Source organism: Podarcis liolepis (assembly GCF_965112155.1).
Source record: "Podarcis liolepis genome assembly, chromosome: 10".
Classification (NCBI taxonomy): Eukaryota; Metazoa; Chordata; class Lepidosauria; order Squamata; family Lacertidae; genus Podarcis; species Podarcis liolepis.
The window spans coordinates 8887019-8903615 of record NC_139562.1 but is presented as its reverse complement, the minus strand read 5'-3'; the positions used below and the strand labels follow the sequence as shown (position 1 = coordinate 8903615).

Sequence of the window (16597 nt, the reverse complement as noted above, 5' to 3'; positions counted from 1 at the left end):
GCAACACAATTCTTAAAAACACCCTGATTGTAGCTCAGCCTTGAGCCAGCAGTGATGTCGGAAACTTAACATTCCCATCCCCTCCGTGCTTGTTCTAAGAGAATATGAAGTCATGACCCTTTTTGGATTTCAAATGCATTTCATAATAGTTGATGGAAAAGTTTGGCCGTTCCATTGCCGAGAAATAAACAAGATGCTTTGGCAGAACAGAATGATAAAAAAAATTTAATGAAGAGTTTGGAGCTGATGGGAGACATCAGTACCGAAAGCTACTACTGGATGTCTCCAAATATACACACAGAAGAAGCACTTAACTAAATGAAACTTTGGGAAGAGACGAGTATCTGGAAGTTGGATGATTTTTAAATGGGTTTTACTTGAGTAAAACTTGGAAGACTTTTCTCTTCTCCCCTCCCCTCTCCCAGGGACTGAACTGGTGCAGCAGAATGGCTAAGAGAGAGTGAGGAGTGAATCAGGGAGTCCTTGGCTTAACTCTCCTCCAGGCAGTCCAAAGGTGGCCTTGGAGAAGTCTCTCTCAGCCTTGGGCTTCTGTATCGGGGGTACAGTACTGGCCTGCCTTCCAGGATTGTTGCAGAAATGGCACAAAAAATTGTAGGCAGAATATGTTGGACATATTTGAAAGCAGCATGAAAATGCTAAGGATTAGTTCCTAACCAAGCTTCCACTGGTGGGAGCATCTCAGGAGCAGAGTTCTGCTCATGGGACGTATCTACCAGTGGAAGGTATAGGGGAAGACTTTGATCAATTTCCCCTTGTCCTTATACCCCTGGAGGGTCGGGTCACAGTGTTAGAAACTCAGATATATAAGCTAGGTGCCAAGTGACTCCTTAAACAAAGGTTGCAGTCTTCAAAACAGAATGTCTTGTTGCCATTTTGGGGCAAGATGGCTCCAAAGTCTTATTTTTCAGGCAATGGACTGGCTGATTGATGTGGCTAGTTCAGATGACAACTTTGAGCTAGTTAAGAGTTTTAGAAGAAAAGTCACTTGATCCAGGGACAGTCCACATGTCCATCGACCTATTTCACCCTCTTTTTCTTCACGGTGACTGCTCCTGCTCAGCCTGCACAGAAAAAGCATTCTGCTTCTAGAAATTCATTCCGGATGTGCAGATAAAATACAACTGATGGGGTAGTAGCATGTGAAAACAGTGCAGATCCAATGATTCCCCAAATGGTGGAGATGTCAGGCACAATCCTGTCGCCCTGGCATCTTCACTTGGTCGCAAGTGGCTGATAGCTAGGTGCAAAATGCACCTGGCGCCTGGCTAATTTCGAACACTGTTGGGCAGCCCTCTGAGTGCCACCTACTCCCTTGTATTCTCTGCTGGATCCCCATTACTTCTGCAAATGGAAGGAGGCCTCCTGATCATAGAGGGTTAGTTAAGGAGGAGATGTAAGTATATGCTGTGTGTGTTAAATCTGCTGTGTAAGCCAGTATTTTATTATTTTGAAGGAGGGTATGGTGTAGCTCTCCTCTTGCAGATGAGGAGCAAACTCCCTACAAAGAGCAGCCGGTGTGCTTCTGGGCCAGGAAACTCACGCTTCTGGACTGTGACAAAAATCTCGAGGCCAACTGCAAAGGTCACGGTTGGAACGGGATAAATAAGCTCAACAAGGGAGATGCTTCCAATGTTCTTGCGAGAGGAAGGGCAGCTTGTTCATAAACAAGCCACTAAAAGGAACAATCTGTTGTACTGAGTTGTTGAGAATATCAAATGGATTCTAAGAAAAAAAATGTTTTGCTTTTGAATTATAACATGTTTATTCAAATCCTGAACCTCGACGCTGGTATTGCATGTGAGGCTTCGGCTGCAATCTTGTTCAGTTATTTGTGGGGTAAACTCCAGTGAGCTTAGTTAGACTTACTTCTCAGTAGGAACAGACTATTAATTGCCACTTTAAAGGCTGTGAATGGGGATCTTCTTGGGCAGGCAACTACAGGTTACCAGAAAGCTTTAGAATAAGTTATTCTCTTGGTGTCTCCAGATTTGTAACGCCCTTAAGTGAGAATAGGTTGAAACCCCTGCTCTGCATCACCTTGATCTTGGCTCCTTGCGCCAGCTTGCCTGCAGGATCAAAGCATGGGGCTGGGAAGAAGAGAAGAAGGTACATTTGACCAGAGTTTAGGTGGGTTATGTGCCCATTACTGTAAAGAAACAACTGAGACCAAATTGTAGCTAATCTTGAGGATGCTCATGCAAGCTTATTTCCCTATATTCGGTTAAGATCTTTCAAGGTTTGCAGCAGTCTGAGTTGGTGGCCCGGGCTGTCCTGTGGACAGGGTTGGAGAGAGCATGCATATTTGTATAGGAAACGAGGATGGTCTTCCTAAGACAGCATGTCAACTAAGATGGCACATACCTGTGCCTCTCAAACTATGCGATGTCCCAGAGCTGGGAGGAGCTAGCAGGGTGTGGCAGCATGAGGAAGGAGCAAGCCTCGTAATAATTGGGGACATTTGAGATCCCAGGAGGGGTTGGGATTCCATCCTGCTGATAGGCTTCACATACAGTGAAACATGAACGGCCAAATGACACGTGCACCTTAAAAGAACTGACACTGGGACCAGAAACCTGAAAACTGAACCCAGAGCACGGAAGAACATCTTTCACTTGTTTATGGTTCATATCCACCACGTGAGGTGGCTGTGCATGGCTATAGATGCAAAGCAGGCAGTAGTGTAAAGCGCTTTAAACAAAGGGACCACAGGAAGTTCAGGGACAACAGTCAGTCCATCCTATTTTACCAAACAGGTGAGAGAACTTGGGGTAGAACAGGGCTTATATTGCAAGCCTGTGGAGTCCTCATGTGGAGAAACCTAGACTTGATCGCTGATCAGCCATGAAATTTAGCAGATGACTTTCAGGCCAAGTCTCTTGACTGGGGACTTGTTCACGTGCGTCTCCCTCAATGCCTTAGGAAGACTTTCAGCTGCCCTTTGAACTGCCACCATGGTGTTGTCGGGTGATGTGAAAGCTTTCAGCTGCATCTTCCTAGTATATGCAGGTGATCAGGCAAGGTTGGGACCAAATGGAGGAGTGTGTTTGAATGGTGATGTGCCTATAGCCTTCAGTTTGGTAGTGGCTCCGTTATAAACTTGCCTATTTTTTTGCTCTCAAGGGAGTCAGTCCATTGTAACAGAACGGCTGAAAACGAAGCCGTGGGGACCATTGGTGAATCCTACCATGATCTATTTTGCATTTCTTCCCTTTTGTCAGAGCTGACTGAAGTGGGCCGAGGGGTGTGGTACCATCCTCTTGGGATTGCGCCACTTCAAAACACCATTGAAGAAGAACTTAATTTTTGAATGCTCACCCCAGAAAACATAACACTTGGAAGAAGCCTTGGCTTAGAACCCTTTTCTCCCAACCATCTTGAGATGAACTTAAATCTTTCCTCATTGCAGCTGTTTGGTGTCCCTAAGGTCTTGTTTGAACATTTGGGTCTTTGGTTCTGCGTTTATCCTGCCCCGAGGATAGAAAAGTGAGAGCATGGCTGCTGGAATGTTGGAGGAGGATAAAAATTGTTGTCTGGTGACGGCTTATGATCCAGAAGCAAATGTTTGTTTTTGCAAGGACACGGCAAAGGTCGATGTCATTGTATCCTGCTGGTAATGTCTCTCATGCAATAGAAGCCTCTGGTGGCCTAGACTTCGCGGTGGATCAGTCTCCAAAGGAGCCTGCTAGTCCTAAAGCTAGCTGGAATCCAGACATTGTGTAACAATGTGGTGTAACAATGTGGAGCCAGTGTGGTGTTGTGGTTAAGAGCAATAGACTTGTAATCTGGTGAACCGGGTTCGATTCCCTGCTCCGCCACATGCAGCTGCTGGGTGACCTTGGGCCAGTCACACTTCTCTGAAGTCTCTCAGCCTCACTCACCTCACAGAGTGTTTGTTGTGGAGGAGGAAGGGAAAGGAGAATGTTAGCCGCTTTGAGACTCCTTTGGGTAGTGATAAAGCGGGATATCAAATCCAGACTCCTCCTCTTCTTCTAACAAGGTGATCCAGCGTAAAGAGGTCACAGTATAGTCCACAGTTTTTTAACCTTGGGTCCAGATATTGTTGGATTCCAACCACTCATCATCTCCAGCCAGATGAGACAGTGGTCACGGATGATGGGAGTTGTAGTCCAACAATACCTGGGAACCCAAGGTTGAAGAAAGCTGATATAGCCAAATGTATGAAAGTAAAGCTTCTACACCCATGCACAGTTATTATGTAAGCTTTCCAAGAGGAGGAGATGGGTTTACTAGTCAAAAATAAGATTGCAGACTGAAATGGCAGCATTGTAATCATGTGTGGTTTTTATAAAGGGACTTGGGCCAGGTTTACATATTATATTAAATGCAGTGCCAAAATTCTTCCCTCCCTTTCCGTAGAATCTAGGGTGACTTACCCACATATCTTGATGTTGAATGTCACCCAGGAAATTTAATGCAGCACAGCAGCTTGGACTCTTCAAATAGGTACAGGGAATAAAACCACCACCCTGAGTTTAATTCTAAAAATGAGGCAACGCCAGCTGAAAGCCTGAAAAATATTTCAGATTTCTTGGCGGCAGCATCAGTTTAGGCAGTTGGGCAATCAGTCAATCAAGTTACGCTTGTCATCTCTTGGAACTATGGGACACATCTTTTGTGGTTATTCCTGAGCTGCAATTCATGGTGATGTTCCTAGAACGATTTGCTCCTTTTGGCTGTCATGCGATTTTTCATGCCATGTTGGTGGTCTGTCTGAGAAATGGTGGAAGGACTTCCTTTTTGCATTGATGGGCATAAAACCTCAAAACAGCCCTAGGACAAACTGTTCTGAGCACTTGGAGAATGAAGCAGTGCCCCTGCTTTGGTTTTGAGTTGTCTGGTCCCAGTGCTCTTCCCTTGCTAAATCATAAATTGTATTTTGTTTGTTTGTATTAAAGGAAACACCAATAAAAAGCATTTAAAAAATAAATAAATCATAAATTGTTCATTAGCGTTTAATAGAAGCAGCACAATAAACAAATTACCGTATTTTTCGCCCTATAGGACGCACCGGCCCATAGGACGCACCCAATTTTTTTTGGGGGGGGGGAATAAAGAAAAAAAATTACCCCCCCCCAGCTGCAGCTTCAGCGCGCACCGCGCTCCGGGCAGCAGGCTGCTATCTGCAGCCTAGGGAGCCCTGCAGGAACTCCCGCGGGCTCCCCAGGCTTGCGGATAGCTTCCTGAAGCCTGGAGAGCGAGAGGGGTCGGTGCGCACCGACCCCTCTCGCTCTCCAATCTTCAGCGAAAGCCTGCATTCGCCCCATAGGACGCATACAGATTTCCCTTCATTTTTGGAGGGGGAAAAGTGCGTCCTATAGGGCGAAATATACGGTAGTTTAACTGTTTTCTGCGTTTCTTGTCCTGTTTTAGTAGGAGTCGCTGTGCCATTAATATTTTGTGGATTGGGTCCCCCACGGAATAATCAGAGGAGGTGGAAATGACTGACAAACTAATAAACAACTAGCTGTGCAAATAGTTGGACTTTACAATACATTTGTTGCTTGCCATCAGTGGTAACAGCCCTTTTTTATCACTGCATTTTGATTGCATGTCAGAATTCTATGTGGGGGTGGGGGGAAGGAAACACAGCACAGACTTGTTTCTTGGGTCTTCTGACTACTTGGTCTGCCAAAGGAGCTAAAGGGGACGGACTTTAAAGATGCTGATCTCGAAGATAGTCTTGCTTCAGAAGGAATGGAAATAAATATTTTAAGCAGAGTCAAATACTTCTGGAACACAGAACAAAACGGAAGCAGTAAATAAAAACTTTCAGAACCAGTTCATGGTTAGGGCTTAAATTTTAATTAAAAGAGGGAGGTGTGGGGGTTATTTCTTATTTCGTGACCCCATGGACCAGAGCACGCCAGGCACTCCTGTCTTCCACTGCCTCCCACAGTTTGGTCAAACTCATGCTGGTAGCTTTGAGAACACTGTCCAACCATCTCGTCCTCTGTCGTCCCCTTCTCCGTGTGCCCTCAATCTTTCCCAACATCAGGGTCTTTTCCGGGGAGTCTTCTCTTTTCATGAGGTGGCTTTTCATGAGCCTGGCTTCGGCTGGGGAGGGCGGGATATAAATAAAAAATTAGTTGTTGTTGTTGTTGTTGTTGTTGTTGTTGTTGTTGTTGTTGTTGTTGTTATTTATTAAAGTATTGGAGCCTCAGCTTTATGATCTGTCCTTCCAGTGAACATTCAGGGCTGATTTCCTTAAGAATGGATACGTTTGATCTTCTTGCAGTCCATGGGACTCTCAAGAGTCTCCTCCAGCACCATAATTCAAAAGCATCCATTCTTCGGCGATCAGCCTTCTTTATGGTCCAGCTCTCACTTCCATACATCGCTAATGGGAAAACCATAGCTTTAACTATACAGACCTTTGTTGGCAAGGTATACTTTTAATTTCTCTGTCTATGATTTGGTTGCTACCCATAAAGCAGGTGTATCTAACTGGTGGTCTTTTAGATTTTGCTGAAGAATTAAGAATACTGTATAAAGTGCAATAACGTTAAATAAATACAAATGAGACAATATCGTACAGTAACATTGTGATAGTCTGTCTGAAACTACTTATTTTTAAAGATTATGGATGAGATCCAAATACATCAGAGAAGACCCATTGTCAAGTCCATTGATGTAAGTGGGTCTGCTCTGACTATGCCTAACATTGGATTGTTCCCAAGGGGTAATTTAAATTCTTTAAAATCCAATTTTGCACTATGTTTGTGTTCACTCTATGTTTTCTTTCTGTGAGAGCTACATTCTAAAATGAGGAGGGGATCTGAGTAAAGAACAGCAATCATATTCCAAAGATTTGACTTCTGAGATTTCAGAGCTGTCGCCTGCACATGAACTGTTCTGTGTTCTGCTGCACCTTTTAAGCTTGTTCCGGACAGAATTGTTATCTGTAAATAAGACCAACACAACACAATATACTTGCCCCCTGTGAAGAAAGCATGCATTCTGCCATTTGACAACTGCCTGTTTTTTGCCGCCTGTTCTTTTATTTTGAGTTGGCAGCAGCTCCCAGGCATGTCTCCACACAGCAAAGCAAACATTTGGCTGCGCTTATTTTACACCACAGTGTCCCCAGGTGCCGCTCTTGTGGACTTGAGAACAATCCTCCTGAATCGGATGAAACCACCTATGCAGTTCACCATAAACAGTCCATTGTTTTCAGTGCTGCACGTAAACCGACCCCTGTCTAAATTGGCACTGCTTTGCTTTTAATACTATTTCATTTCAAAATAGAAACTGCCACGAAGAACGCATATGAATATCGGACAGCAAAATGTTTTGCAGCGTGTCGTCACAGACTTTATATGGTGTTGAAAAATGCTACGTTTGGATGTAGCACTAAAACGTAGTTGGCATCTGGAGAACAAGCCTCTCCTGTGAGCTTCCTAGTGACTGAAGTTAATTTGAGTGGGGGACTTTCCTAGTATACTAGCCCTCTGTCCTACATTTTCAGAGGGGGGTGGGGAGAGTCCCGAATAGCACTGGAGATAGAGAAATGCCTTGTTATGGTCACTCCCATTTTCTCCATTTCCCCTTCACTCCTTTGTATCTGGCAGTTCTCAAGTGTTCTGAGCGGAGCCAAAGTATTTGCAGTCGAATGCAGTCTCTGTTCCAGACTTCCTGTTCCTTTCTTGTGAAAAGCGCTACCAAGATCTCTCAGCAGCCCGGGCATGTAGCATCCTGCAGCATGTTACGAGATCAGCGTTCTTAAGAGCCTTTCCGCCTCAACTCCTTCGCAGGCAAAGCTCCTTAAGACCAAACATTTCATTTGAAAGCTTGATTCCAAAATCGTGAAGGCAAAGATTCTGCCTCCCAAAGTTCAGTTCCTTTCTTATTCATGCAAGTGGTTCGGAGGGTGGTGTGTTGTAAAGCCCACAGGGACATGAATTCAAGCTTTCCCTTCTACAAGCAGGGCTTAAGTCTACCATAAACACACACCACACCATTTACTACACAGTCTTCTTCTTAAATAGGCGAAGGTAAACAAGGCATTTTGGCATGCTAGGAACTGCCTTGCTTTTGATCTTGTTCTTCCGTGTTTTGAATTATAACTGGAGAAAGGACCTTTGGTCACAGCAAAACCTACTTGTTTGCATTGGCAGGGACTTGTTCATAGAACAGCCTGGACCAAAATATTGTGCTTGGGCGCAGGATACGTGACTCTTAAAAACGTGGTGCATCCACTCGCTCTTGCATTTGGGGAGTTTGGTTTCAAATCAGGGAATTAACTGGAAACAGTCCATATTGCTATTCTCCGTCAGGTTGACATTGTCTAGAATAGCGTCCTTAGTTGCTTGCTCTCTTTTAGCTCATGCTATATGAAATTTCAAAGCGGTTTTTTTTTTTAAAGGTTCTGACTAAGATTTTAGCTCACTCATTCTTTCAGCCTCAAGCCTAAAAGAAGTATATTGCTGTAGTTATGAATAGATGGTTCTAGGGCTAGGCCTGCCAAAACATTCCCATGGGAAGGCTCTGGAGTGATTCCCAGGAAGGAATGAAGAATCAATTGGATTTTGCAAGGAAAGGTCACCAGGGTGTTCTATGTTACGTTCTTCCATCAACCCAGTGCACTTCCATGGAAGGGGAAAAGTTGCGTCGGAATTGGCTTCTACTCTTGGCTTTTGTGGAAAGGCAATCCTAACACTTCATAAGTAGCTATGCGTTGCGTTAACTTGGCTGCCTTGGAGCAAAGGCTTGGCTGTTTCTTGTAGAATTTCTTTTCTGGGGGAGGTTTTCCAGGCTCGTTCTGATGAGGGTTTTAGAAGATGAGTGAAAGCGTTAAAATTCCACACGCTGTGCTTGCATAGGGACTGATGTCACCCCAGTTCTCACAAAGTAACGTGCAAGGTGATAAACCAATGTGTGGACTGTACTCATAAAAGACTGTCCATGGAGGCTTGCGTTCTCAAATGCATTGAAAAGGAAATACATCATTGCATATAGGAGGCTTGGCACATCAAGATTTTAATTCATAATCACCATCATTTTATGTAATCCCTTCCAACTCTACAGTTATATTATTTTACAACAAAAGCAGTCATAAACAATAAATAATACACATCAAAAAGTAAAGAATATTGAACAAGTTCAACATCAACCATAAGATCTAAAAGTAAAGATACAAAAAATTAATATCAACAACAGCAAGAAAAACCCATAAGCAATACCCCAGCCCAAGAGTCAGCTTGGGTGCTAATACGTTATAATTCTTGTTTTTATTTTACATCACATTTCCTTCAGAGTTGTTTCCTCAGCTCCAGGAACCCTGTAATGTTAGTCGGACTGAGAAAAGTGAGTCTAGTCTAGTCCAGTCTAGTATTAGAAATTAAGTAGGTAAAATAAATATGGGGAAAGCAAAATGACACTTAGAGAAGGATCTGAAATATTTCCCTTGAAGCTTGAATTTGTTTTATTCTGGATTTGATGTTTTAATTGCCTTGATATTTTCCCCCTCTAAAATATAAAGCGGTCAGTGTTAGAAATGGAGATTTGAAAGCTAGGAGCGAAGAAACTGCTCAGAAACCGCTCGCGCTGATGAAATTCCCTGTTGCAAAATCGCCTAGAACAATGGGAGTTTCGAACACTGAAAGTAGTATAGAAATGAAATTAACAGCAGCAGCAGCAAATCTCACTGCTAGAAAGGCCCCTTGTCATTCCATTGTGGCAACCGTAACCCAGGTTTAAGGTGCCATTTGGCAATTAGCTTATATACATGAGTTTCTAACACCCCTAGGCCATGTTGGCTGTGAGAGGTGACTAGCTTCCTGTTTTCTCTCTGCTCCGTAGAATGGCCCCAGCGCCAGGTCCTGCCACAAGATGTGCATCGACATCCAGCGGAGGCAGATCTACACGCTGGGCCGTTACCTGGATTCCTCCGTGAGGAACAGCAAGTCTCTGAAAAGCGACTTCTATCGCTACGACATCGACACAAACACGTGGATGTTGCTCAGCGAGGACACAGCTGCCGACGGAGGACCCAAGCTCGTGTTTGACCATCAGGTCTGCAGGTGTTACAAACTATGAAGGGCGGGAAGGCCCCTGCCCCAAGGGGTTTACAGTCAGGAAACCAACACAGACAGAGGATGGGAAGGAAACGTAATTTCAGTTAGGGGTTTGTTGAAGTAGGTTATTGGGACTGGGGGCTGAATGGAACAGAGGCTGTAGCTACTGTTCAGCAAGGCTGTTTTACTCGATTGGCCCTGTTAGAAGTTTGAATGGAGATTTGGTGTCTTCAGTACAGTGGTACCTTGGTTTAAGTACTTAATTCGTTCTGGAGGTCCGTTCTTAACCTGAAACTGTTCTTAACCTGAAGCACCACTTTAGCTAATGGGGCCTCCCACTGCCGCCACGCGATTTCTGTTCTCATCCTGAAGCAAAGTTCTTAACCCGAGGTACTATTTCTGGGTTAGCGAAGTCTGTAACCTGAAGCAAAAGTAACCTGAAGCGTCTGTAACCCGAGGTACCACTGTATTCTGATTCTTAAAGGCTCTCTTCTCTGTTCACTGTGCTATGCTGTCTGCCCAGTTGTGGCTTTTTGAAGAAACGAGGGCCTTCTGAATCCAGTTATTCTTGGGCCAACTTCAGAGCACCAAGTCAGCTGCCTCATCGAGCACTACTTGATATTTCTAACCATTGATTTTGACATTGCATTTGTTATAGAAAAGCACACCATTAAGCGGTTTTTAAGCACGCTTCCTCTCCTTTCAGATGTGCATGGATTCCGAGAAGCACATGATCTACACCTTTGGAGGAAGGATTTTGACCTGCAACGGGAGCGTGGACGACAGCCGAGCCAGTGAGCCACAGTTCAGTGGCCTCTTCGCCTTCGACTGCCGGTGCCGGACGTGGAAACTCTTGCGAGAGGATTCCTGTAATGCTGGCCCTGAAGACATCCAGTCCAGAATAGGGCACTGCATGTTGTTCCATTCAGTAAGAACTAGCACTAAGCCCAGGCACTATTCCATCACCCCTTAGCTTCAGTTGCATTGCAGCACTTGAAAACGAGTGCAAAGGCAGGGCTCACAGTTGATTAACCGACAGAGAGCCAAATTTTAATCTCCAGTATTGTGAACTAAGGGAATGTTGGCTTCCTTATTTCCAAATTGCTGTGGATCTGGTACGCTATTGTAATAGGAAATGAGAGAAAGTTCGAAAAGTAGCTTTTTCTTCTGAACAAGTGCCAGCGTTTGCTTGTTGAAAGGTGTCTCTCTTTTCTCTTAACTCAAAAATACATTGAGCAGCTGGGGATAATGTTGGGATTTTAATTTCATCTACGGAATCTTCCGAGTTAACATCAAGGTAGTGTAGCAATCCCTGTTACACACACTTTTGCCCGCAGAATCCTTTTGAGGTCCGTTCTGTAGTGTTTTGCTCCCTTTTCTAAGCTCCCAGAAAGCAGCTGCTGAGCCCTTCTTAACGTTCGGCCAGAATAGTAGGTTGGCCGTAACCTTACAAGTTAGCATAAATACATAACTTTAAAATTGGACCAGTTTGCTGTTTTAGCAGCTGAACGTCTGGCAGGATTCTGTGAACAGCAGATTGTAATAGTGACATTTAAAGTTCTCATTTTTCTCCCCTTCTGCCTAAATTATGTTAGTCTATTGTTATCATATATGGTATGTATTATTAAAGTGTACTGCTTTGTGATAAATTCCTAAATTTAATCAACAAAGTAATAAATCAATTATACAGTTAAAGGCAAAAATAACTTAACCACAGGGTCCATTTTTGAGTGGTTCCCACTAAGTTTCCAGAGAGGTTTGGCTTGAGAGCAGCTGAGGTGCGCTGCATTGGCATCTGAACTGCAAGCCGCGTGCTCACAAGTTTCCTCCTGGTCACTCAAATGCCACCTTTTCTTTCCTTCAGAAAAATCGTTGCCTGTACGTGTTTGGAGGCCAGAGGTCGAAAACATACCTGAACGATTTCTTCAGTTACGATGTAGACAGCGATCACGTGGATATCATCTCGGATGGAACCAAGAAAGATTCAGGGATGGGTGAGTGGCTTTGCTGCATATGTTTGAATTCCTGTCTGTGCTAATGGTAGGAAGCTGGCCTCCATATGATGTGATACTTCAATGGCTCGTTTGCACAGCCAGAGATACCTAGCATTGTTTCAGAGGCAATTTGGTGATACTCTCAGGGTTGCAACACAGAATTGGCAGCCCTCCCCCTATTCCACAGAACCTCACGTTGCTGTCTAAGATACTTGTGGGGTCAGATCATGCAATGGGTTCATCGCACAAAAGCAAATGACATGTTAAATGCCTTATGTGGAGTCCCTTTGTAGGATCAGGACTGTGGTGTGTGGAGCCGATAGAAACTTCTCTACTGAGGATAGCTTTGGTTTGGGGCGGATTTTTGTCAAAGCTGCAGAATGAGGAAAGGATTAACCCCCACCCCATGCGTTCCACATCCCTGATCCATCTGAGCCCCCGCCTCTTCCTCACACCATGGCAGCTTTTTGCATTTTCAAAACTGCACATATTAATTGCTTTCGTGCAATGGAAGATGATGATGATGATGATAATAATAATAATAATAATAATAATAATAATAATAATAATAATAATTTATTTGTACCCCACCCACTCTGGGCGGCTTCCAACAGAACACTAAAATACAATAGTCTATTAAACATTAAAAGCTTCCCTAAACAGGGCTGCCTTCAGATGTCTTCTAAAAGTTTGGTAGTTGTTTTTCTCTTTGACATCTGGTGGGAGGGCATTCCACAGGATGATCGCCACTACCAAGAAGGCCCTCTGCCTGGTTCCCTGTAACTTGGCTTCTTGCAGCAAGGGAACTGCCAGAAGGCCCTTGGAGCTGAACCTCAGTGTCCGGGGCAGAACGAGAACACGTAGTCCAGCCTCCGTTCCTAGAAAAGTAACAGTTTTCATCATTGTAAATGGCACAGTTGTTGATCCAGAGAGAGGGAAAGAGGGGGTGAAATGAGAATTATTCCAAAGTTGTATTTTGACAACTAGCTTTACCATGCAGAGAATTATGTATATAAATGAGCAGGGCTGCAAACAACTCTGCTGTCGTTCCTGAGCCCCACTTAGATTACAAAGAGTTGTGCTGGTCTTTAGGTGGCAGATGCATGAATGGTCTCTCACTGGATCATAGTGATGATTGTTGCTGAAATAAGGTGCAGAGGGCTGTCAGATTCCCAAAAGAAAAGTGTGAGTTAGGTTGGGTGATGTCAGGTGGACGGCTTAACCCTTGAAGCCTGCCTTCCCTACCACACCACCAGGAGTGAGTGCCATGGCCACCTTTTGAAATCACACCTTCTTTTGGTACGACAGCATGTGGCTTCTTGTTTTTAGCAAACACCTGTGATGAGTTCACTTTCCATTGAAAACAGACCCCGTCTTATGGCTAAGCACATTCAGCCATGTTCTCCTGGCCAGATACATTAATTGCATGTTCCAGTTAGACAAAGGAGAACAACATAATTAGCCTCTGCCATTTTTTTAAAAGAAAAACTGTCCTGCTTACTTTGAATAGCAGACTTTGTTACTGAGTGACTCATTCAGAAATCATGAATGAATAGAATGCCAGTTTTACCGTCCTCGTGTGTCTAAGAAAGTAAATAAACAGCTCTGAACATTTCCCTTGTTTGTGAAGGGAAACGTTAGAATTAGCCTCCCAACAAGGAAGAACAAAAGCTCATTATAGTCCAAACTGCAAATGCTGACGACAAGTTGCTTTCGTTAGAGGTGCTCGGTTTTCAGTGATTTTGAACACAAGCAGAGGTCCCTCTTCCCAGCCTCTCCCCTAGATTGACACTCCTACATGAACCAGTAATCCTAATTATAACTCATAATTGTTGTCTGAACGCATGCGCACTTGCATGCACTTCCCCACACATGTATGTATGTCTGCCTCAGCAATGCTCGCTGTGTAAACATTCACAGATTTCTCAGTTTTTGAAACATTGCAACCAAGTACCTCAAATTTCCCAAGGGTTGCAGAGGGACATCATCTGGTTAGGGCATCTGCACATAAAGAAGATACAAAAGCATGTCTGGCACATCAAAATTCCAGACTGGCTCCTTTGGCATCCAGACTTGTTTTCTTTTGTTTCCTTACTGTTCGTTTTATCTGTTGTTGTAACCTGCCACAGTGTTCTGAGTTTTTAATTTCCATGGATAAGGCTTTTTGGTTTCACAACACCTTAACAGCTTTATAAATAAAACAAAAAATAAAGTTGCCATTTCACAACTGTGGCTCCTTTTCAAGAACAACATGCTTTGTTTTGGTTCATAGTTGGGACTGGAACCTAGAATATTCTCATGCAGCCAGCATTATCAAGCAACTTTCTGTTGTTAAATGTACAAGGAGTTCAATGCCTTACAGAGAATCATAATTATTGTCGGGTGTGGGGAGGCCCTGCAAATTGGCTGTACGAATATTGTGGGCACCTGCCCCAAACCCAGTTATTTAAGCTCTCGCCTACTGATCGGAGAACAGGGAGGCTCTAGATTTAAGTCCGTGTGCTCAGCACTTACTGCACAGTGCTGAACGTTCATCCCCCTACCTTTTCCCTTTTGGTTGCCAGCAATAAGACTGTGGGTGGGAACATACCTAGTAATTTTAACGGGTAAGCCAGAAAAATAGCTGGCTCGACAGCATCTTAATGAGGGAAGCAGCTGTGACCCAGACTTGTTCAGGAAATAGGTGCCATTTTTATGTTGCTCCCCTCTCCTTTCTGGCAGTGCTGTTTCATGTATAAAAGCTGGACTTGAGAGCATTTGTGGTTCTCTCCAGCTTTGGCGGAATTCATCACAGCGTGGATAGCTTCAGTTAAGAGGCCAAGTTTTGCATAGTCATGCCATGCAAATTGAGAAGAAGGAAAAAGCGAAAGGAGAGTTCTGCACACGCAACATAAACTGTACTTTTGTGCCTGGGGGACCCCTTTATTTTCTTATAAAGATGGCGCCTTAAAATTTCAATAGCTGCCAGTAATCCAATTAAAGAAATCTTAATGGATTAATCAGATGAGGTTTGAATTAACGGATTAAATCTGCATACATTTGAGTCTAGAGTAAAACGGTCTTTAAGAAAAAGCATGCTTTCTATGTTCTTTGATATGCACATGAACCACTCACGTTACCCTAACATATATATTGTAAAAGAAACCTTAGGAAAGTAGTTTCCAAACTGAGGACCCACCTTTAGCCCATGAATGCAGAGTGGCTGGGGAAGCCCAGCCAGATGGGCGGGGTATAAATAATAAGTTTTTGTTGTTGTTGTTGTTGTTGTTGTTGTTGTTGTTGTTGAAAGCATAGGGCCAAGCTTATTACAGCAAGCATGCATTGGTTTTTAGTATTTTTTAAAGTAGTCTCACAATTAAACAAAATCACATTAAAACTAAATAAAAAAATGTAAGCACAAAATATGTGAATACAGATTGAAATCTTTTATTAAATCCACATTTTGGGATTACTCAAATCTCTTGACTTCCTTCCAACTCCCTCCCCTGGTTCCTTTATATTATCTTGATTTATGCATGTCAAACATCTTCCTCTTTTGATTTTCTCCAAATTTAAACATTGAGCCTACCAAGTGGTAATAGTGACGGTAAAGAGGACCTCATTTGGCAACATCTGCATCAGCAGAGGACAGGAAACTCCTTCAGGAGGTTCGTAGTCTAACAGAACCATCTTTGCCATTGGGGTCCAATAAAGACACCCAAGATCTCCTGTTTAGGGAAGCTTTGAATCTTTAATAGGTTTAATGTACTTTAGTGTTTTATTGGAAGCTGCCCAGATTGGCTGGGGAAACCCAGCCAGATGGGCGGGGTATAAATAATAAATTATTATTATTATTATTATTATTATTATTATTATTATTAACCCACTTCTTAATTTTTTTTACCATATATTTGTATGGGATTTGTGCTGCTCTTCTGACCTATGATACGTCAGGATGTGACCCAGTAAGTGAGCCCTGATCCACCAGTTGAAGGTAAATGCCTTAGGAGAAGAGGCATTTTACCTTTGGGCAATTATTTAAATTGAAAAACAAAACATTTGAAACCTAATTGGTTGCTCAGTTCATTTTTTTAAAAAAAGTTTTACATCAAAAGATCTAACTGATCACTTAAGGCTGCAGGATATTGGACCAGCCTATGACAACAGGGGCACCCTAATGAAAAACCATGAGACAGTGTCCAGATCCAGGCCCTTGAGCAGCTGAACAGCAGCTGCCTAGAGCTTCTGTCTGGTATACCTTGCTGTAACACCTTTGTGGAAGAGCTTGCACCCCCTAGTGACCCACAAAACTTGTTTAATAGCCCAATAGACTTATCTGACGAGGCAGACGATGGACTATAATGGACCCAGGCCCAGTTTGTAAAACGCTTGCTGTTTCTCTCTGCTGTTTCTCTCTGCTTTAATGACGCAGAGCTTTTAACTTCATGCAGCAGCTTCTGTTTCAGTGTCCTTTGTTAGGGCAGCGGCCCCTATGTCTTGACAGCGACCCTGGCTAGAGTATTCCCGAATAGGACTGTTTAACAACAGTTGGTGCAAGGCATGCATGCC

General features: G+C 43.5%; 1 protein-coding gene across 2 annotated transcripts in view; it reads left to right on the top strand.

Moving 5' to 3' along the window:
* The window catches only part of MKLN1 (muskelin 1), an 86337-nt gene that overhangs the window by 45233 nt on the left and 24507 nt on the right, over window positions 1-16597 (top strand). For both annotated transcript variants that reach the window (XM_083461160.1, XM_083461161.1), the window contains 3 exons: window positions 9841-10053; window positions 10762-10983; window positions 11920-12049. In XM_083461160.1, the coding sequence (XP_083317286.1) occupies window positions 9841-10053; window positions 10762-10983; window positions 11920-12049 (565 nt within the window). The remainder of the gene's footprint in view (window positions 1-9840; window positions 10054-10761; window positions 10984-11919; window positions 12050-16597) is intronic.